A 21,964-nucleotide genomic window follows, 5' to 3' on the forward strand; every position below is an offset into this window, starting at 1 on the left:
TAATTACCATCTTATAGAACTTGGAAGAGGTCTGCATTGCTGATCCATGACATTCCTCATTTTAGGTTACAATTATTAACTACCTCCGATAATGAATGATCAAGTAGACTGTAATGCTAAATAAAGTGTTGAGAAACATGTAGCATGAAAAAAGTTCCAACAAAGATACCTGTTGATGTGAAGTGACAGATGGCTACATATCCAAAGGAACAATGTAAATGGCACATTATTGGCTAAAGAGATTGTGGTTACATGAACTAAGGAAATAAAATGCTAACATTCAATCTCCTCGAATAACAGGGCTCAACCATGTAAAACGATTAAGTGTGTTTACATCTAGAATTGCTTGCTTATGTTTTGCGATCTACATTGTATATTGAGACTAATCAATGTTTCAAAATTAGAAAAGTTTTCCCATGGCTCACTGTGTGCATAAAAGGTTAAGGAAGATTTCACAAACATTATACATAATTATTTCGGTTTAAAAAAAAAATAAACACAATACACCATTAGGCAAATAGGACCACATAATGCTGAAAATAATTTAGCAAGCTGACCTAAAACCATACTGTATTTATGAAAGGCTTTGCCAATTGTGCAGCTGAAAATACAGTGGTAAGATTATTTATATTTTGTTACGGCATAACTTAATTGAACTTTAAAAGCTCTTATTAATTTAGGGAAAAAGGTTAGGGATTTAGAGGATTGCAATAATAATTACAATAACGAAACTTTGATCAGCCTTTTTCACAAAGACCCTTTGGTGTTAATATTGGAGACTACACACATAGTTTGCTATAATCCTACACTGTGATGTCCTTCCATTCCTCCCACAACTCTGTATAGCTATCAAATCCTAGTAATAGAAAAGACATTTGAGGTACATGACCTGGCACTGGAAACATTATACTCTTTTATTACTCTAGAAACAAACAATTTTCTTAGCTCATTAAACAATATGTTGTGTTGATTAGTAAGATGAGCCAGGTGTTCCATGTTTCTTAAAGTTATTAGGGTATTTTGATTCAGAAAGTTATAATTCAGTACTTTCAAACCATCGCTAATTTCAAAATTGCTAAAAAATCCCTCAAATAAATGGCAGGTGACCCCATGTTACTGACTTCACATGCTCAACAGTTAATTACTCCTAAATTATACATCTATAGTTATTCTCAGTCTGACAATAGAATGCTTGGTATCTAGCTACAATACATTTTCTACAGGGACACCACATTGATTAAAATAACTGAATGCACTACTTCTGTGACAACATTGGGCATAACATAAAATATTTATTCCTGTCAGCCTCTAGACTGAAACACCAATATTGTGCAATAAGTATATGTGGCATTGCAAAATAGGACACTTGAATGCAAAGTCTTCCAACCTGGCTTGATTAAAAACTTTACTATTTACAATGATTAGTGCAAAATAATTACATTCACCTTAAAAATTGGTCTTATGGACATAAAGATGGATGCATAATCCATTCTCCACAGGCATATCACACCCACATTGTCTGAGCTCATACCAATTAATAGCTTCAGTTAAAATAGAAATAAGTCACATTAGAAAATATTTTAGCACAAAGATATCCATCACTAGTCCACAACAGCTTAATCCCTGACAGATGTTTCTGATACCCACATGTGATAAATGTAAGTATGATGAATCTAAATAAGAATTATTTAAATAGTCATGGGTCATCCTGAAAATCTGAAATGGCTTAGACACTAGTGAGCCAATGTTCGACAACTCTGCTTCAGGTTTTCTCATGGCCATAAACATTTTTAGTTATTATAAGCTTAGTGTAGGTTGATTACATTTGAAAGTCTACCCTAACTAAAACATTTTGTGAAAACAAATTTGCATAGATTGCTTTCACCAGTTTCTGTTTGAAAGAAAAAGAGATTAAGCAAAACAAGCTTTTACTTTCGCTGTCCATTCTTCCCTTGCTGAAAATTCCAAAGGCAAATTCAAGTGGTAAAACAAAAGACTACTAAATATTGCAATTTAAAAATTTAACCAAACCCAACTGTATTTGCAAAAAAAAAAGACCCTTTAGGCTACATTGTTTTTACTTTTTCCACTTCAACAAAGTAACCGTGTTAAAATAAGCTGGATTTCAAAACTGTCTATGAAACTAAAATGCTACCACCATGATAAACTTTTATTAGGCATAATCCGATTAATGACCAACTGCCACTTTGTGTGCTGTGAAAAGTTAAACCGGTTGTTTAAAACTAGAAGAATGCAGTCCAGTGAAGAGGATTCAGCTAATTTTGAAGGTTTTGATAGTATTACGGCGCTCGAAGCATTGATAAATGCATGTAGTTTAATATCTAGTCCGCTTTATTGTCCCAGAGAAACCTTCCTTAAGTAGCCCAAAACATTTTAGATTTCTTTCTTTCCTGTAGATACTCCAGTTCAAGTGTTTTTATCACCAGCAACAAGCTCCAGAGTCCAGTAAGACAGTTTGAAGATCAACAAGTGGCTTGTTCTGATGTTATTCACATGCATTTGCTGATGATCCCACCAGAGAAGAAAAGATGATGGTAGGAAGGAATTATACTTCTAAATCATCCCAAGTAAATGAAGCATATCAGTTTGAGGACATTTAAAAAGTCTACCTTCAAATAGAGTAGACTATCAACTTCTCCTTGCGCCCCTTGAGTATTGTCTATCCTTTTATTCCATCTCCCACTGCAGCCTGTGACAATAGATTTCATGCATCTCTCAAGTAAGTGAACTCAGGCTTCGGATTCTCTCTTCTTTTTGCCATCTTCACCCAGGTCACTGTCTTCTGATTGACTACTGCTAAGCACTACAAACTGTCCCTCTCCACTCCCTTGGTTTGGACGACTTGAAGCAGCTATCAAGCGACTCTGTTCTTCTAAATCCTAGGGAAAATACAAAAAACAAACTCAATACAATAGAAGACGCATAAGTAAATCAGTCAGTCCAAGCATAAACGTTTCAATCAATTCAGCACTAGCAAGCGGAAACATAATTAAACACTGTTAAACGCCTGGGCCTAAGGGCCTTCCTTTGTACTTGTTGGGACATTTTTCTCTAGTGAAGGAAAATAGAGAAAGGGTTTCTGCACAGCAATACAATATTTAAAAAAACCTTTGGAAGCCGTATGCATACAAGGCCACACATATGCCCCACACTTTACACTGACTTCTTCGCTCCTTGTTGCTTTTCATACCATGCATACAGACACTTTGAATAAAGGATAATAGGTCTCGTAGTACACAATTCACTATGGGTAAATACCTTGATTCTACTCCTACATCTCAGCATTCCTTTCTCTATATTTGTACGAGCATTTCCAATTAAGATTTAAATGAGGGAAGGCAGCAGACAAACAAATCTCAAAGTTCAGACAAATATATTCCCTAGCATTTTCAAATCAAATTCAGCATTAGGTCTGCATCCCACATCCAATGCATAGCCAATGCAAAAAGCCTCAGACGTAGTCAAGTTTGTTTCTTTGGTGATGACACTCAGCAGAATGTGTTGCTGACAGGTCACAGTAGCTGCCTTAAGTCTAGCTGTGTGAGCACACACTCAGAGTAACATAAAACATTTAAAACAAAAGAAACATTTTGGAACCTGTTTATATTTGTCTGTGCTCTGGTGACAAAAAGTCAGGTGGAGGACTTGAAAGACTGAGCAGTCCACATACAAAGAAAGAGAACACATAAATGGAGGTTGAGTACATCCCTCTTGACATCTGAAGGATTCAGGAAAAAAGTGGTTTTGCTAACCTGAACTACTCTCTTTCGCGTGTCCTCTCTATCTTCTTAGTGACTGAGATAACACATAGGACCATACCAGGAAATTCATCATGGAACATTTTCTTGCATACCGGGGTATAGCTTGGGCTGTATAAAAGATGCTGATTACAAATATATTAGGAATTACAAAGTTGTTGGAAGGCAGTGGAGTCACTGAGATGTTGGTGTAGACACAGGGACAAACATATGTTGACTTATTTACTTAAGAAGCTTTATATAGAACCAACGTGCTACCTTGCAATCATCAATCAATTAGATTTGTAGAGCACATGGCTACCCAAGCAGGGTTTGCCAGCAAAAGCGGAAATGACCACAAAACCAAAACAAGCTCAGAAAAGTAAGATTTGAAGTAGCTCCCGAAATAAAACATAATTGCAATTTAACAGGTAAGCTATTCCATAGATTAGAACCTAAGTAATCAAAGGAACGGCCACCCAGTCTAGCCCTTTTGAATCTTGAAATACAGGCTAAATTAGAGTTTCCAGAGTATCGAGCTCACCTGGTGACATACGCATGTATGAAAGCGCATTCATGTGTAGAGCCCATTGATGCCATGCTTTAAAGATGTAGCACAACATCTTGAACTTGATATGTTTGGCAATTGGGAGCCAGGGTAAGTTATGTAGATGTTTTTAAGCTGATCCAGAATGTGGGATGTGACACAGCAGACGAGCTGCCGCATTCTGCACAGGCGGCAACCGCCTGAGCCGAGACTGCGTGACCCCCAAATATAATACAATGCCATAGTCTCATCTTGAAATTATGAAGGCTGCACTACGTTTTTTTGCATACTAGAAGGTAAATACCACATAATCTTTCTCAAGGATCTTAATAGTCCAAAACAGTATGCAGCTACTTTTGTAATCTGTTGCTCTATAGTACGTTTGCTATCTAACCAGAAACCTAGGTCCTTAATTGACTCATTGGGAGTGTAACAAAGGCCCAGCATTTATGGCCAACAGTGTGGATCCTGCAAATGGGGTTGGGTGACTAGAATAAACATCTCACTTTTACTGCCATTCAGTTTCAAACAATTAAGTCGCTTCCACTCCGCCACTTCTTGAAGGCAGACAGTCAGATTAAGGGTGGTCCTGTCATCTGTTGCAGTAAATAAAAATATAATCTGTGTCGGACGCATACGAATATATGGATAAACCAAATGTTTCCACTATTTTAGCAAGGAGTTAGACATAAACATTAAAAAGTGTAGGACTCAGTGCTGAACACTGCGGCGCTCCATGAGACAAATTGTACGTTACTGATTTAAAGGGTATAAAAATAACCTGGAACGTGCAGCCTGACAGAAAAGATTCCTGCCAGCATAAAGCTAAATTTTGCACCTCTTCCATTGCTATTCTCTTGAGAAGCACAGCGTGTGAGACAGTATCAAAAGCGGCAATGAGGCCCAATAAATCAGAGCCACTGTCCCTCCTCTATCCAATCCATGTCTCAAGGTTTCAGTAACACCTAACAGTGAAGATGCAGGACTGTATTCTGTACTGAACCCAGTATGAGACCGATGCAGTATCTCATGGGTATCCATGAAAGTAGAAAACTGACTGTTAACATGCTTCTCAAGAACCATCATGTAAAATAGTAGGAGAGAGATAGGGCAACAATCGACCCAATCAGTAGGCTCCATGTTAGCTTTAAAACTTTTTTTAAATCAAAGTAAGCACCACAGCATGCTTTAATAATATAGGTACCTCTCCATGAGCCAAAGAGTAATTAAGCAGATCAGTGAGGGTAGGAGAAAGTGCATCACTCACAGAGCTAAGCTTATCAGATGAAAAAAAGTCAGAAGGGGATCCCGATTTAATGTCTTTAGGTAAAGCAAACAAACGTTTCTGACCCAAGAGGGTGAAAATTGGTCAACGTCTTAATGGAATTTCCAAGAGCGCAGTGACATATTGGACATTAGCTTTATTATCAAAATAGAATTGATAGCAGATACCGTAGTATAATAATATTCTGCTTATTCATTGCAGTCTTTTTAAGAGAGAGAAATGCATGGAGATTCCTATATGGGGTAAGGGAGGGGCTAAGATAGATTTAACTATATGGAAGACTTCTTTGGAAGAGTTGCTAGCTCTCTCAATTTTGTTGGCATAGTAGGCTACACAAGAAGATCCACAAGCGCTATGATAAGTACTGGTTGCTTCTTTAAATTCTAACTTCTCAACTAGTGCATAATGTTTCTGCCACAAATTCTCTAGGCGTTTGCAGCCCTTCTTTAGCATTAGGACTGCTTCAGTATACCACGGTGCGGGCGACCGAGATGTCTCTTTGTGGCGATGCTATATCTGGGGGATAGAATCAAGATTCAAAAGGATACAAGAGATGACCAACTCCACACAATCATCCATGGTACCCTCCAGTATAGGAGCAGTATTGCGAGAATTTCTACTAAAATCAAGTTTAGCTGAACTATGTCCATTCCCTCAGACTGGCTATCTGAGTGGATTGCCTTGTTTCTGCGATATAACCGAAAATCTGAAAGCAGATCAAAAAATGCTGTGACCAAATGAGGGGGAGGGGGTCCATGTGGATCTAATTAAATTAGTAAAAATAGGATCCAAAAGGTGCCCTGAAACAGGAGTATGGTCTTTACCAATCAAGTCAAGTCCCAGCACTTTGAGACTGCCCAAGATAGAATTAGCTGTCTGACAGTTGGCATCATCAAAGTAAATAGTAAAATCACCTAAAGCAAAAAAATTAGCACAATTGAGAATATAAGGTGATAAAGCTTCTGCTGAGCTAGAGCTCCATCCAACCGGACAAGGTCGGAGGTAGATTAAGGAGCTAGATTAGTTCTTGGAAAGATCAATAGAAAAAAGTGAACAATCACAGTCTGGAATGGGTAAACCAAGCAGACGCTACTAAGCACTTTGTTAAAAGAAACTCTGAACAATGCGTTAGTGAATAATAGAGACAGTCAAATATTGTCTCTCATATCAAAAGGAACTCCAGTGCCTCATCTGTGCTGTTGTCGTTAAGGTGAAACACCAGGAAAGAAAGTGAAAGCTGGCAATGGAAATTACTCTGGTAAGAGGAATGCAGATTTGACAAATGTACTGATCAAACTAAAACTCAAACAAATCTGCCCACTACAGCCAAATATGTTAATCTTCCCTCAGAATGGTGTGTAACCCCAATCCTGTCTTGAGAAATATGCTTGTTTAAATGCACTCTTTAGGTGAACCTTCAGCATCATGTACATCTGTGGTTAATTCCTCAGGGAAAATACAGCCACACTAGCTTTAAAAACAAGTTTATTTTACTTGTTTTACGTACCAAATAAAAGCGAATTGGTTTTCATTTCATGCTTCATATGAGGAACACATGTCTTTGTCCTGTAAAAAGCAATGTGGGCAGAGTGTCCTTAAGCACATTCCAGTGCGATACAATATCCCCTCTCGTTAAAGGGCTTTAAGTGAATGCTGCAACCTGAAGCGATCAGATCATACAGTGCTCTGTGCCGTCAGGTTTGTCAAGGGGAAAGCAATGTGATGTGATAAGTGACACTTTAATGACAGTGAGTTATTTGATAGCACTTTGTCCTTGACTACTTCACGTGGTGGCTCTGCGGTTACATCACAGGGTGGGAACCTAGACGGTTTACCAGCATGCTTTTTACAATTAAGAGGCGAGATTTGTTCATTAATTAATATATATATATATATATATATATATATATATATATATATATATATATATATATATTTGTATGAATTGATTTAGCATTGTTCCTTTGCCCCCGTCCTGAGGAGGCCGAGAAGATTCCAAAGGCTGAAACGCGTCCGCGTCGACGACATTCACTTTGGATGAGTCTTCACTAAATTAATAATAAGTGATTTATAAAAAAAACTGTCTGTGACACAAGAGAGCTACATAAAAGGCACTTTTGCTTCTATGCACACTTTTGACTACCTCTGAGTGTACCGCCCAGAATGTTTGGGAAGACACTAGCTAAAGAATAAGTACTTTAGGGTATTGGAAACACAGATTTGATTGCATTATTGTTTGTTTTGTGTATATATATATATATATATATATATATATATATATATATATATATATATATATATATATATCCACAAATCTCCTCCTGAAAGAAGGAAAGGCCACAGCAGGGGAAACGTTGGAAACACCTTTATTCCAGAACAGAAGGCAAATGAAGTTCAAAACACCCGCTGTGGCGAATGCATTTCGGCGTCCTTTGCCTTCTTCAGCGCCGTGGGTGTAACGGTCAGAGAGCAGGTGAGTATCCCAGAGTTAAATGTCCTGCCCCGCCCTGCTTCTGAAAGCACTGCTCCGCCCCCTCAGGTTCAATCCTCTCGCCTTAACCTCCATGTGGACGCCTCATGAACAGCGCCTACAGGTCCCAGCATGCACTTCTTCATGCCGGTAGGAAATGCGTTGGGGGAATCAGTGCCGCATAGAACCCCAATGTCCAGGAGTCCCGAAATTAAGTGCCTCCTTGCGTCCCCAACCGCATCCACCACCTTACCGCAGGATTCCTTTATGTATGTATATATATATATATATATATTATGTACTTTTGTTTGTCTTTATGTAATTTAATGTCATTAGGTTTATCTGAAGATCGGTCCCATTGTGTATGTGTGCCTTGTAATAACTTAGGCAATATATTTTTTGTAGGACTATAGACTAAAGTTGGGGTAATTAAATGTTACCTCAGAGAAAATAAAAGCAATATATTAATTCCTCCGTATCGATGTTTTATCATATATGACTGTGTCCCATATCCAGATATAGGAGGGTGAGTTGGGAACACCCCTTATGTATACACAAGGGGAAAGCAAAGGCAACACAGGCTAAATCTGTAGAGCTTCGGGTAGTGGGTTAGGATTGCCTTTGGAATCTTCCCCAAGCACAAAAAGCCAGAAATCGGCTCAAAGGTTACCAAAACGGACCGTTTGCGAACGCAAAAAAAGCATTTCAGGGTCAGGTGTATCAAGCATTTTTGCGTACGGGCAGATTTGCAGACCTAAGGGACCCCTTCCCCTTTGTGAATGTTTGTAAAACCATTTTTAGGAGCAGGCAGTGGGGACCACTGCCTGCTCTTCAAAAATTTAAAGAAAACTTTTCCTTTTTTGTTTTGTAAAGCATCTTGTTTTCCTTTAAGGAAAACGGGCTGCTTTCCCAAAAACAATTTGCTTTATTTAAAAGCAATCACGGACATGGTGGTCTGCTGACCCCAGCATGCCACCATCCCTGTGATTTTTGCGATTCTTAGCGGGTCGCAAATTGCGACCTACCGCACTAATATTCATGCGGTCGGTCATTTGCAATCCCCTAAGAATCGCAGAAAGTGTTCAAAACCCTTGCATGCAGGCCATATTGCGATTTCCTAATTGTGTATCGCAATGATGCGCAATTAGGGAATTGCAAAACGGTGTATTGATGCATCTGGCCCCAAGAGCTTTATTTGCCCACTTTACTCCCATGGGAACATAGATTAGGAAGGATGGTTCACTCTACAGAGGAAGCCTTTTTTGAGCATTTGCGGTCAATGAATAGACCATGGATGTTGACCAGTGCCGGCAGAAAACACACAAAAGGCAATAGGTGAAGGCTTCTCTAGCAGTGAAGACTGCACAAGTTGGTGGCTGAGTGGTAAAATGCAAGTGGGAACCTATGAGTCAGATCCTTAAGAAATGGGAAGATTACAGGAATCTCAAAAAAGATTCACTTTTAAGCTTCCCATAGAAATAGAAGGAACAGGCAAACAAGCATTTGCAGCAATGCAATAGGTCTCGCATTTACCCGAGTTTAAGTTTTTGGCATTGTAAATGACAATGCGTTTCAAAAATCAAAATATAAATAAAAGGCATTGTCATTTACAATGCCAACAGCCGAAACTGGTGTAAATGCTAACCCGGTTGCATTGCAAATGCTGGTTGTTACTTTTTGTCCTGGCACTCCACTAAGAATGTTTCTTTTTGTTAATGGCTTCCCTGACAATGCTTTGTGTGTGACTCATCCTTCCTGCACTCGGCAGATAATTACTGTGCAAGTTCTGGGCTCTGCAGGAGGCACAGAGATTAGAGTTGCCTTAAAAGTTTCCAGAGGCGTCAGAAGCAGACCTGCTGGCTGAGCCCTTGGTTACTCAGCGAGTGTTTCATTTTTGCAACATTTGGTCTGTCAGCCTGTTAATTCGTAAATGCATGAAGACAGGGTGAAGGTAAGATTCGTCTTGTTTCTAATGCTATGGCCGGCTCTACCCCTGCCCCTCCTCCAATGTCCTGCCCATGGCTTGCAAGAGAAACAGGAAGAATCTTACCTTCTTCATGCATTTACAAATTAACAGGCTGGTGGAAGAAATGTTGCAAAAATGAAAAAGACTTGCTGAGTAACCCAGAGGGTCTCAGCCAGGTCTGCTTCTGATGCCTCTGGAAAGGATTAACAGGACTTGGCTGCTTTCAACTGCATGATATCTCCCAGAATAAAGGAGAGACAGCGTCCCTGGATTCACCCCGCCCCCTCCTCCAATGGCCCGCCGGCACAGCCCAAAAGGCAAGGGAGGAGCAGAGCACTTAGAGCGCTCAGTGAGACTTGTGCCTTTTTTTAAAGAAAACGTTGCATTATTGCTCGCCAGGTCTGTGCTGCGGTCGCCTTCATGAACAAATTCAGATCTCTGTAGCAGGAACTCGACCCACTGAGTTGTCTGACTTATATTGTAGCATTCTGTTACCCTTTCCCGGCCTCCTAATAAACCCGCAAGGCTCTACTATAAGGGGTGATTTAAATTGTGTGAGTATGAAATGTTCTTGCACGAACACCATATGCAAATAGGAATGCAAAGACAGGGCCATCTGCAGTCATGTATTTACATGTGTTATATGAGAGCAGTAGTGGGCGGGGTGAGGGAGTGGGAGACAGCGCACATACATTCCCTGCCCATAGATGTTGGCTAAGTGAGTCTGGGTCCCTACGGAGTGAATGCACACGCAGAGACATGTAAAGTATCCATGACTGTGCAGGCATAGGGGCGCTGAAGACTTAAACCTGGGATGAAGGCTGCGGGGTTGTTGGAGGGTAGTGCGAGCGGCCCAGTTCCGTAAAGTAGCGGGTGATGGACGATTTGTCCAGGATCACACAATTCGAACCTGTGATCAATACAAGCGTTTTGTGGCACAAGGCTATGGGGACGTGCGAAGGAAGCACCGATTAGGCTGCGTATTGAGGGGAGGAGGGAGAGGCAAAAACAAAAAATAGCGATTTTCCACAAATCTGATACACATGACTGGTCTAATTAACAAGGAGGCTGCTCGCTCCCGCAGGCAAAACGCCATGGGATGCGAGGAATGCAGCTGACACCCACGCGCCCCTGCTTGCTTCCGACAGCAAAACACTGTGGAAGTGACCAGTAAACAAAGAGGTGGGACATGTGCCCGCCTTTGGCCATTTGCGTGCTTTCATTATTGAAAGCCACACGCAAAGGCCAATCCAATGTGTGAGAGGAATCAGACCCACAAGAAGAAGTTTAGAGTGATTACAGGAAGCCTCACCCATAGAGCAGCGCATGAGCGCTGCGCTAGGCTCAACCTAAAAAGTAGTAGCAGCTGAAACTTGTAAACCTTCATTAAAAAGTTGTAAAGAAAAACAATACAACAGACAAACGGGCTCTAAATGGATCCAGAAACTTCTGTTCACACCACCTACAAAAGTCCATACACCTTTGTTTGTAAAGATTCCTCATCCTCAACCATCAGGCATACACCATGAAATAAAAAATGTCCAGGAGAAAGAAATGTAAATACACTGTATCTGGGTGGAACATCTTCCAATCTCCATGCATCAAGAGCCGTAAGAGATCTTAAGATGGAAAGCTTGACTAACTTCCCCTTGGTGAAATGTCCCATATACAGGAAGGACTAGGCATGGCAGTTTGGGCTGGACTATTCCCAATGGAGCAGGTTCAAGACTGATTTGCATATGGCAGGGTCCAAATTGAGGAGACATGTTCTGAAAATTAACAATGGACTGGTATGTGGCCTTGATTAACTAACAGTGACTTAGATTAATTCAAGCATTCCATCCATTACTTTTTTTTTGTTTTCCATATACTTCAGTCTGTCTATCTGAATTAATTACAACATTAACAGAACCAGAGGGAAAAGCTTTCTTAACCATAAACATCTATTCTTTTTGACTCCATGCTATGTGGTAAATTTGGAAAAACATTTGTTCATGTTGTAACAAAAAGCTGAGCTAATGAGCGATTGGTTTATTAAAAGGGGCCTCTATGCATAGGTGCAAACAAGAACTGAAGGAACTTGAACCAAGTGGCAAAATGTAAACACTCCCTTTCATCTAGACTAGAATCGTGTCACAACATGCAACTTAAGTGGAACCATCATGCACTTTGATAGTGTGTAAAATATGTTCTTAGGTTTGAGCCTGTGGGTCATAAGTTGGAAAAGTAAAGAATCCCTGAGGAGAGGAGTTGGCCTAACGGCTAGGGCGGTAGTCCTCGAATCTGGGGCACTGGGTTTGAGACTCGGCAAGGTCGCTGAACTTCCTGTGATTCTGGGCAAATCACTTAATCTCCCCGTGCCTAACAAAAAAATGAATGTGTCCTCATGAATTGCAACTGGTGCAATGTAAAGCGCTCTGATATCCGATTCGAGTCAAGTTCGCGCTATATAAAACTCAGTAAAACAAAAAAATAGGTCTAGGAAATTCTGTCCATTAGAAATAGTACTTTTGAGTTACGTGTTTTGAAGCATCTTCTCTGGACACACACGTAGTTGGTAAAACTGAGGACAGGAGGATTCTTTCTCTTCACTAAATGGGACATGCACTTATTATTTTTTTTTTTTTTAAAGTAGACATTGTTCCTTAGAATTGACGTTTGATTCTCTGCCAGAAACATGCCATCTCTCTTACATTTTACGATTCATACTTCTTTTTCTACAGATGTTTTTGCATTATGCTAAAACGTTGAACCCGGAAGTTACAATACAAGCGACCGGGTAGTGCAGTTAGCACATCAATAATATCATCAAAGGAGCCAAAATAAGTACATAATTTTATTTTACTTTCCACTAACAAGAAATTCAGACATAAACTTTGCACCACATGAGTGAGAATTAACTAAATCAATCTTCCAGTGAACCTTCAGCTAGTGGGATGTTTCCCATATGGACTTCACTGCTAAAAAGGATGAACACCTCCAGTTTAGATCTGAGATGCACAGAGTCCGTGCTCCATAGCAGAAGTGTCATTCACTGTAGGCCATAAAAGATCCTCTCTGAAATGCCTGAAATCATCTTCTTAGAGTTCGGGCCTTAACTGGGTACTGTAAACCAAATGACACAACTTTCATAACAAATTAAAACTAAATATACAAATAATCCTCCCAGCTGCCCTAACCGAAACGTTATGTATTTTTCTAGATATTTAGCTGGAACAGGTACTCAAGCTGCCCCACAACAGTTTTTTGGTGTAGATCGTGGCTTAAATCAAATGTTGTGGTTTTCATACATAAAAAAACATGCTGTAAAGAGCCATGTTTCATCTAGTCTTGCTGTAGATCAAATTATAAGCTAATCAGTCTTCTGGATGTGCCAGCAAAACTATTTTGTAAAATACTGCTCAAAAGACTAGAAGAATGTGTCTCAGAAAACAAACCTCTACCTATAGAACAGGGTGACTTTCGGCCAGTCCACTCCAAAACGGATAATTACTTTGCACTATGGCTTTAATTAAAAATCTTTAGAAGTAAATCAAAGATAGTGTGGTTGTTTTGTGGATTTCCACACAGCCTCTGATACGGTGGACAGGAGACGATTATAGGATACATTGTGCACTTGGAAGGCCCAGAGGGACATGCTGCCCTTGACTCAGGGGTTACATACCACAAACTGGATAGATCGGTCAGTCAGACTAACTAAAAAAAATAAAAATGATAATGGCCTACGACAAGGTGGTCAAGTCAAGTCAAGTCATAAAATTTGTATAGCGCACTACATACCCAGAGGGTTTCAAGGCGCTTAGGAAGGGGAGGAGGATTATTTGTCAAATATCCACGTTTTAAGCTGCTTTCTGAACGCTAGGTGATTCTGGGTGAGGCGAAGGTAAGCGGGGAGTGAGTTCCATGTTTTGGCAGCCAGGTATGAAAAGGATCTGCCTCCCATGGTGGTCTTGTTGATGCGAGGTACAGTGGCTTGGCTTGGCTGGAAGAGCGAAGTTGGCGGGAGGGGGTGTAGAAGGACAGTCGAGAGTTGAGGCAATCTGGTCCGATGTCGTAGAGTGATTTGTGTGCGTGGGTAAGCAGTCGGAAAGTGATCCTCTTATTGACGGGTAGCCAGTGGAGGTCTTTAAGGTGACCAGAGATGTGTTCGTTGCGTGGGATGTCTAATATGAGCCTGGCTGAGGCGTTTTGGATTCGTTGTAGTTTCTTCTGGAGTTTAGCGGTGGTACCTGCGTAGAGGGTGTTTCCGTAGTCCAGTCGGCTCGTGACTAGAGCGTGGGTGACTGTTTTCCTTGTTTCGGAGGGGATCCAGCGAAATGTTTTTCTGAGCATGCGAAGAATGTTAAAGCAGGAAGAGGATACGGCGCTGGCTTGTCTGTTCATTGAGAGTGAAGAATCCAGGATGACGCCAAGGTTCCGTGCGTGGTTTGTCGGGATGGGTGCTTTTCCGAGGGCTTCCGGCCACCAGGAGTCGTCCCATGCAGAGGGGGATGTACCTAAGATGAGGACTTCTGTTTTGTCTGAGTTCAGTTTCAGACGGCTTTGTTTCATCCATTCGGCGACTTCTTTCATTCCTTCGTGTAGGTTAGTTTTGGCGGTGCTGGGGTCCTTGGTGAGAGAAAGGATCAGTTGAGTGTCGTCCGCGTAAGAGATGATGTTGAGGTTGTGTTGGCGGGCGATGGCCGCGAGGGGGCTCATGTATACGTTGAAGAGGGTGGGACTGAGTGAGGATCCTTGAGGTACGCCGCAGATGATTTCAGAGGCCTCGGACTTGAATGGTGGGAGGCGGACTCTCTGTGTTCTTCCGGTGAGGAAAGAGGTGATCCATTCCAGTGCTTTTCCTTGGATTCCAATGTTTCTGAGGCGTTGTAAAAGGGTGCTGTGGCAGACTGTGTCGAAGGCTGCAGAGAGGTCGAGGAGGATGAGGGCGACTGTGTCTCCATTGTCCAGTAGAGTTCGAATGTCGTCTGTTGCTGCGATGAGGGCGGTCTCAGTGCTGTGTTTGGCTCGGAAGCCAGATTGTGAGGGGTCGAGTGATTTGTTGGCTTCGAGGAAGGCGGCGAGCTGGTTGTTGACAGCTTTCTCGATGACTTTGGCCGGAAATGGAAGAAGCGAGATGGGGCGGTAGTTTTTGAGTTCGGTGGGGTCTGCTGTTGGTTTTTTCAGAAGGGCGGTGAGTTCAGCGTGTTTCCAGTCTTCTGGGAAGGTAGCGGAGTTGAAGGAGCAGTTGATGACGTCTCGGAGGTGCGGAGCTATGACGGAGTCTGCTTTGTTGAAGATGTGGTGAGGGCATGGGTCTGTGGGGGATCCAGAGTGGATGGAATTCATCAGGCGGATGGTGTCCTCAGTGGAGATTGGGTTCCAGGCGTTAAGGGTGTTTACGGGAGGAAGATGGTCAGCAGATGGTAGGGTGGGTTGGCTTCCGGGTTGGTTGTCAAAGCTGTTGTGGATGTCAGCAATCTTGTTGTGGAAAAAAGAGGCTAGGGAGTCGCAGAGGGTTTGAGAGGGGGTGATGTCGTTGGAGTTGGCCGAGGGGTTGGAAAATTCCTTGACGATGTTGAAAAGTTCCTTGCTGTTGTGGGCGTTGTTGTCAAGTCGATCCTTGAATGCTGTTTTCTTGGCTTTTCGGATCAGTTGGTGGTGAGTACGGGTGGCGCTTTTGAAGGCGTCCTTGTTGCTGGTGGATGGGTCTTTTTTCCAGGCCTTTTCAAGGGAGCGGCACAGTTTCTTGGACTTCTTGAGATCATCGTTGAACCATGAGGCCTTCTTGTAGCCAAGTTTGTGTTGACGTTTTTTCAGTGGTGCTAAGGTGTCGGCGGTGTTGGATAACCAAAGGGTGAGGTTGGAGGCGGCTTCGTTGGCGTTAGAGGAGAGGGCTGGGGAGGTTCGAAGGAGCGATGTGGAGATCTGATCCGTGGTGATTTTGTTCCAGTTTCTTTGTAGAGTTGGTTGGAGGTGGATGATGGGTTTCGGCTTGTTGTAGGTGAAGTGAACACAGCTGTGGTCAGTCCAGAGGAGATCCGTAGTGTGGCTGAAGGAGACATGGTTGCTGGAGGTGAAGATGGGGTCGAGTGTGTGACCTGCGATGTGGGTGGGGGAAGTGACCAGTTGTTTAAGTCCGAGGTTGGCGAGGTTGTCTAAGAGGGTGGCGGTGTTGCGGTCGTTGATCTTTTCAAGGTGGAAGTTGAGGTCTCCCAGAAGGATGTAGTCTTTGGAGGGGAGCGCGTGTGGGGTGATGAAGTCCGTGATGTCTTCACTGAATTTTGCGCGGGGTCCTGGTGGTCTGTAGAGGAGGGTGCCTCTGAGAGTTGTCTTGGGGTCGATGTGGATCTGGAAGTGAAGGTGTTCGGAGTTAGCGAGGTTGGCGTCGGAGCTGGTAGAGATGCGGATGGATTTCTTATGGACGATAGCGATTCCTCCTCCTGTATGGTCGGTGCGGTCCTTGCGTGTGATCTTATAGTCATCAGGGATAGCGATGGCGATGTCAGGGGCGGAGGAAGCGTTCATCCATGTTTCCGTTAGGAAGGCGACGTCAGGAGAGATGGTGTCTAGTAGGTTCCAAAGGTCAATGGCGTGCCTGTGGACCGAGCGGGTGTTGAGAAGGATGCATTGTAGGTGGTTGGGGTCGGGAATCTGTGGTGTGGTCGTAGCGGAGATGTTGTCGGTGCCGCTAAATTTGCAGGAGTAGCAGGAGAACGGTCCATGGGTGCGTCCAGGAGCGGCTTGGACGCAGTTGGGGGCGCGACCGGGGTTAAGGGCTAGGAGGGTGGCGGTATCGTAGGTAGTGCGGGGGGGCTGGGCAGCGCGAGGGGCAGGGGGTCTGGCACTGGGCGCGGTCCAGGCGCGGACGGGCGTAGACGGGCTTACCTTTGGCGCACCTTCGGCGCGGATTGGGCGCGGTCGCTGCGCGTGAAAGCTGCGCGCAAAAGCTTCTGTCATAAGAGGATATTGGGAGGGGAGGGGCGAGGCAGGCTCAGCTGGGAGGCGGGAGCGTGATTGGAGGGCCGGGCTTGGACGTCACAGCCAGCAAATGGCTGCAACAATAACAACAACAGTAAGCAGGGAGAGGTTGGGGCGAGCACTGGAGCGCTATTACAGAAATAATAAATCCACAAATCAAATGGCTGAGTGGTGGACGCAGTGAGGGGTCACAGAGCAGCGCAATGAACAGAGCACTTGAAAGTACAAGTCGGCGCTATGAAATTAAGCACAGTGCAATCAGTAAACAAAGCAGCAAAGCAGCGCTAATGTCAGAGCCAGGATGAGAGACAATGCGGCGCAGTGATGAAATATTAGGAACAAAGCACAGAGCACAGGCAGCTTATGAGTAGCGCTACGATACCCAGGAGGACAGAGGGGAGCAACCGGATCTGCACGAGTCAGGACGGTCAAGGTGGTGTGTTAGCACCGTTTCTTTTTAGCCTCGATAGCTGATCTACCCAGAAATCTGAATAAAAAACTCTTTATCCCCAAAAATGGGAGCAATTCATATTCCCTGTTTGACCTGTTTGATGGATGCGGATAACCATGTCATTCTAAATTATACCTCAAGAGGTCTCCAGAAGAAATTGGATGCACTAACAACATACTGTACATTAAATCATTTGAGAATTAATTTAAATATGACAAATGGCCTAATTGTTGGCGAAAAAGTACCTAATTTCAATGTATATATTAATAATATAAAAATAGAAGAAGTTATGTCCTATACGTATTTTCGGGCTGCACATCAATGTCAAGTTGAAATGGAATGAACATCTGCAGGACATTTGATCTAGGGCATTATTACTGGTGGGCTCCCTGGTGAAGTACAACGACATGTATGGGGGCTTGTCACTTACACCACTTTTAAAGGCTTTTTAGCACAAAATCCCTTTAGCACTTTAACAGTCTGAAATATTATGTATTTACAAAGGGGATATTTTAGTACCATTTGAAAATATGAGCTTAAAATGAGTTTTACATCTCCCAAAGGGGTCTACTATACAGAGTATTAGGTATGAAGTAAAATTAATCTCTTGGGCATATATGATAAAAATACATTTTTTTCAATTTTGTAAATAATCTCACTCGGTTGGATAGCCCTGAAAGGATATCACACGTATGTTGGATTGAAGCCCAACCAAGTGAGTTAAAGTGGATATGGGCTCTCAAGAGAAACGTACAAAAAGTCAAAGATCCTATGTTATCTGCAGAGGCTTTTATTATTTGGGAACCATGTATATTGTAGGACTTCTATGGTGAGACGGTGTTAAGAATTTTTTTTGTTCGTTCATTGATGACCCCCTTGTCATATGCATTGTTCACAATCATCAGAAGTTGCTTCGCGAATTTGTCAGTAGGATTCATATCCAGTGTTTGATATAGGGTGCCATCTGATAAATGAGTTTCCACTTCTTGTTCGTATTGAGTGGTATTGAGGATCACAATTGCTCCCCCTTAATCAGCCTTTTGGCATATGATTTTTGGGTTTCTGGCTATTCATTGTAGAATGCCCTTTTCTTTTTCAGTGAGGTTATTCACTTTGGTTTTTTTTTCACATAATTTAATTTTGATAGTTCACTTTTGATTACATTTTCAAAGATGTCTAACGTCTTGTGGCTAGTCGGTACCATATATGTGCTTTCAGGGGCTAAGCCTCGTAGTTGATCCTCTTGTGTTGAGCTCTTTTCCGGTAACACATTGTCAAAAAAGTGTCTGAGGTGTAATTTTCTCATGAGTTTGAATAGGCTAATCTCGAGCTCAAGTTTATTGGTATCAGTGGTTGGTACATAGATCATCCCTTTTTGTAGAGTTTTCAATTTGATTGTGTTCAATGTCTCGTCTGATATGTTAATCACGAGGTCATCTAGCTCTTTTTTGTCTTGTCCTTCTTTGATCCCGCCGTCGTGCTTCTGGTATTTGGAGTTTCCTTTTTTTTTGCCCCACCTGGGTTTAACTTTTCTGGTTGGCTTGCCTCTAAAAAAGGCTCAGTTGTTGCTTGTTGTTCTTCTGTTTGTCTTGAGGCTTGAGGTTGTTCACTAGGTGTAACTTGCTTGGATGTTTAAGGTTTGTTGTACCAATCTCTGGGTCTGGTGGATGTGTGGCTTCCTGAGGATGAAGTATCCGTTTGTTGACTTTCTGGTTTATGTTGTCGGCGGCTGGCATATACCTCTGCCCAGGTATATACCTCCCCGAGTTTATAGTCCACCGTGACTTGGCGGAGTTTTCTAATTTGTCTTTCATTCACCTCCTGTGAATGTTTTGTAAGATGTGTATTAATGTCCTCTAGTACTTTGGACCAATCCTCTGATGACATTGAGTTGGTCAATTCGTTGGTAACTGTGATGATCTCTTTTGAAAGTTCTTCTAGGATTTATAAGAGAGAGTGAAAAATAACTCTATAACATGACATTAAATGAATGAATAAAACCAAATCTATCAAAAGACTGAATAAGGATTGTTATTAACTTTATACCCCTGAGGGGAAGCAAGCTGTGACCAGGGAACGTTCCCCAATTCCAGGGGCACGCATTTTCTTACTCTTACAAATCTGAGACATACCTCACATCCAACTTCATTGAGCTGTAAGATATCAGTGAGGCATAATCATGAGCCTTTACTTCCTGGTCAGACTGCAATAATTGTACTGGCGGCACATTCGTGCCCCTGAAAGGTGAATAAACATTTCCTCCCATGTTTTTTGTTTTTGCGGTTCTCAACGGTGATGCCGTTGATGGTATGGCCGTTGTCATCGATGTTATGGAATGCCCGACGTTGACAGTGTCATCGTCGATGGTATCTGTGTCACTGACATTGACGGTCTAGTCATGAACAAGGTTTCTTTGAAGACTTCTTTTTTTGTCACAGGTGAGCGTCTGTAGCGATTAGATTCTGATTTGTCAGCAAAGGAGGTGGCTGCAAGTGTTGTACCAACTAGATCATGGTCAGGAACCTGTAAAAGTCTCCTCTTGTTCATTGCCTTAATGAAAGTGATGGGGCACTTATCACTGAATCTTCCCATGTAGTGGGGGCATCTCCTTTAGATGGAGGAAAATTCTCTTTATTCATAAGAAATAATGGCAGAATCCTTTCTCTGTCCTTCGGTGTCTTAATGGAGAAAGACTTACAGATCTTGCAATCCGCTAAGCTATGTCTAGGATAAAGACAATAAATACGCTAAGCGTGTTGTTCATCGGTGTAAAATCTCTTGCTGCCACAAGATAAATGGGTTTTAAAAAGAGATTTTGCTCCTTGTCAGCCATGGTGACAGTTGCTTGTCAAACCAAAAAATCTCCCTGGTCCTGAAATCGAAACAATTTGGCCTAAAATTACTCAGTACAGTAGAGCTGGAGAAAGGGTGGTTCTAATCCAGGGCAGACCAAAATGAAACAATTTCAGGTTCACTGAAAGGTTAGAGCAGAGCTCTGACAGGACTGCCTCACACACGACCTGTGACAGAAATCTGAGCTATGGTGGCCTCAAAGGGGGTAGAGTGCTTAAGTTTCCACCTAAATGGCTGAAGGAGTAGTTTCTGTCCTGTAACTCCAGTTCTGTAGTAGGGGTATCTCTGTTATAGTCATAATCTAGTGAATAGTCCCGCCCATGTGCGTGGACCCCGGAGCAATCAAAAATAATCTCTTACAGTGTCAAAAAATGCAGAAAATGCATAGACACTTAAGAGAGAATTTAAAGACAGATAATGCAGCCAAAAGGCTACACTGTCCAGTACTTCAACTAGAAATTTCCACCATAAAATCCACAAAACAGCAAAGCCTGTACAGATTTCCCTTGCTTAACAGCAAAATCCCTCAGGAATGATAGAGAGAAGAACCTGGACAGACAAGCCCCATAGGCTGCCATTATGTGGCTTAATTAGGATACTGTGCCTTTAAGAGAACCTTCCAGAACCTTCTCTCAGTATCCCAGAATGCATAGCAGGTCCAACTTAGCCTCAGTTCTTTTCGAGGGCGTAGGAAACGCCAGACCTGTAGCATTATGATCATGAACAACACTCCACCGGGGAGGCGGGAGGGCGCTTATGACTATAACAGAGATACCCCTACTACAGAACTGGAGTTACAGGACAGAAACTACTCCTTCTGTAGTAGGGGATCTCTGTGTATAGTCATAATCTAGTGAATAGAATGGCAAGCCCATCCCCACACCAAGCGGCGGTGGAGAATAAAATAACGCCACTACTGTGCGAACAGATTCCGCAGCGAAGCCTGCCCAACCTGAGCGTCTGCCCTGGCATCAGTGTCCAGGCAGTAATGCTTAGCAAAGGTATGGACCGACTTCCAAGTGGCCGCCTTGCAGATCTCTGCAATGGGAACATTACGGAGCATAGCTGTCGTAGCAGCTTTGCCCCTGGTGGAATGAGCCTTAGGCTTACCTCCTAAGGTCTTATTAGCTTTGTAGTAACACAACTGTATGCAGGACACAATCCACCTCGAGATGGACTGTTTAGAGGTAGCAAGACCTGTCCTGACTGAGCCATAATTGACGAACAATTGGTCTGACCTACGAATATCTTTAGTCTTATCAAGATAAAACTTCAGCACCCTCCGCACATCCAGGGAATGTAAAGACCTTTCCGCCGGAGATGAAGGATTCTGAAAGAACGTAGGCAAAGTGATAGTCTGATTGATATGAAAATCAGAAACAACCTTGGGAAGAAACTTAGGGTGAGTACGCATAACAACTTTAGCATTATGAAATACAGTATAAGGTTCTTGGCAACACAATGCCTGAATCTCACTCACCCTGCGGGCCGATGTAATGGCCACGAGGAACGCCGCCTTCCAGGACAGGTGCTGCAACGAAGCCTTATGAATGGGTTCAAAAGGCTCCTTCATCAATCTGGACAGCACCACATTCAAGTCCCATGAAGGCGAAGGAAGCCTGACAGGAGGGAACACTTTCTTCAAGCCTTCCAAAAAATCTTTGATCACAGGGA

The 21,964-nt window shown here is 42.6% G+C and overlaps 1 protein-coding gene across 2 annotated transcripts in view; it reads right to left on the bottom strand.

Annotated features, from left to right (window-relative positions):
• Positions 1-489: 489 nt before the first annotated feature.
• The window catches only part of APPL1 (adaptor protein, phosphotyrosine interacting with PH domain and leucine zipper 1), a 240,172-nt gene continuing 218,697 nt past the window's right edge, over positions 490-21,964 (bottom strand). For both annotated transcript variants that reach the window (XM_078661572.1, XM_078661573.1), the window contains one exon: positions 490-2,900. In XM_078661572.1, coding sequence (XP_078517698.1) covers positions 2,751-2,900 — 150 coding nt within the window. In that variant the 3' untranslated portion in view covers positions 490-2,750. The remainder of the gene's footprint in view (positions 2,901-21,964) is intronic.

The sequence above is a fragment of the Lissotriton helveticus genome, chromosome 9 (assembly GCF_964261635.1).
Source record: "Lissotriton helveticus chromosome 9, aLisHel1.1, whole genome shotgun sequence".
NCBI classification, from domain to species: Eukaryota; Metazoa; Chordata; class Amphibia; order Caudata; family Salamandridae; genus Lissotriton; species Lissotriton helveticus.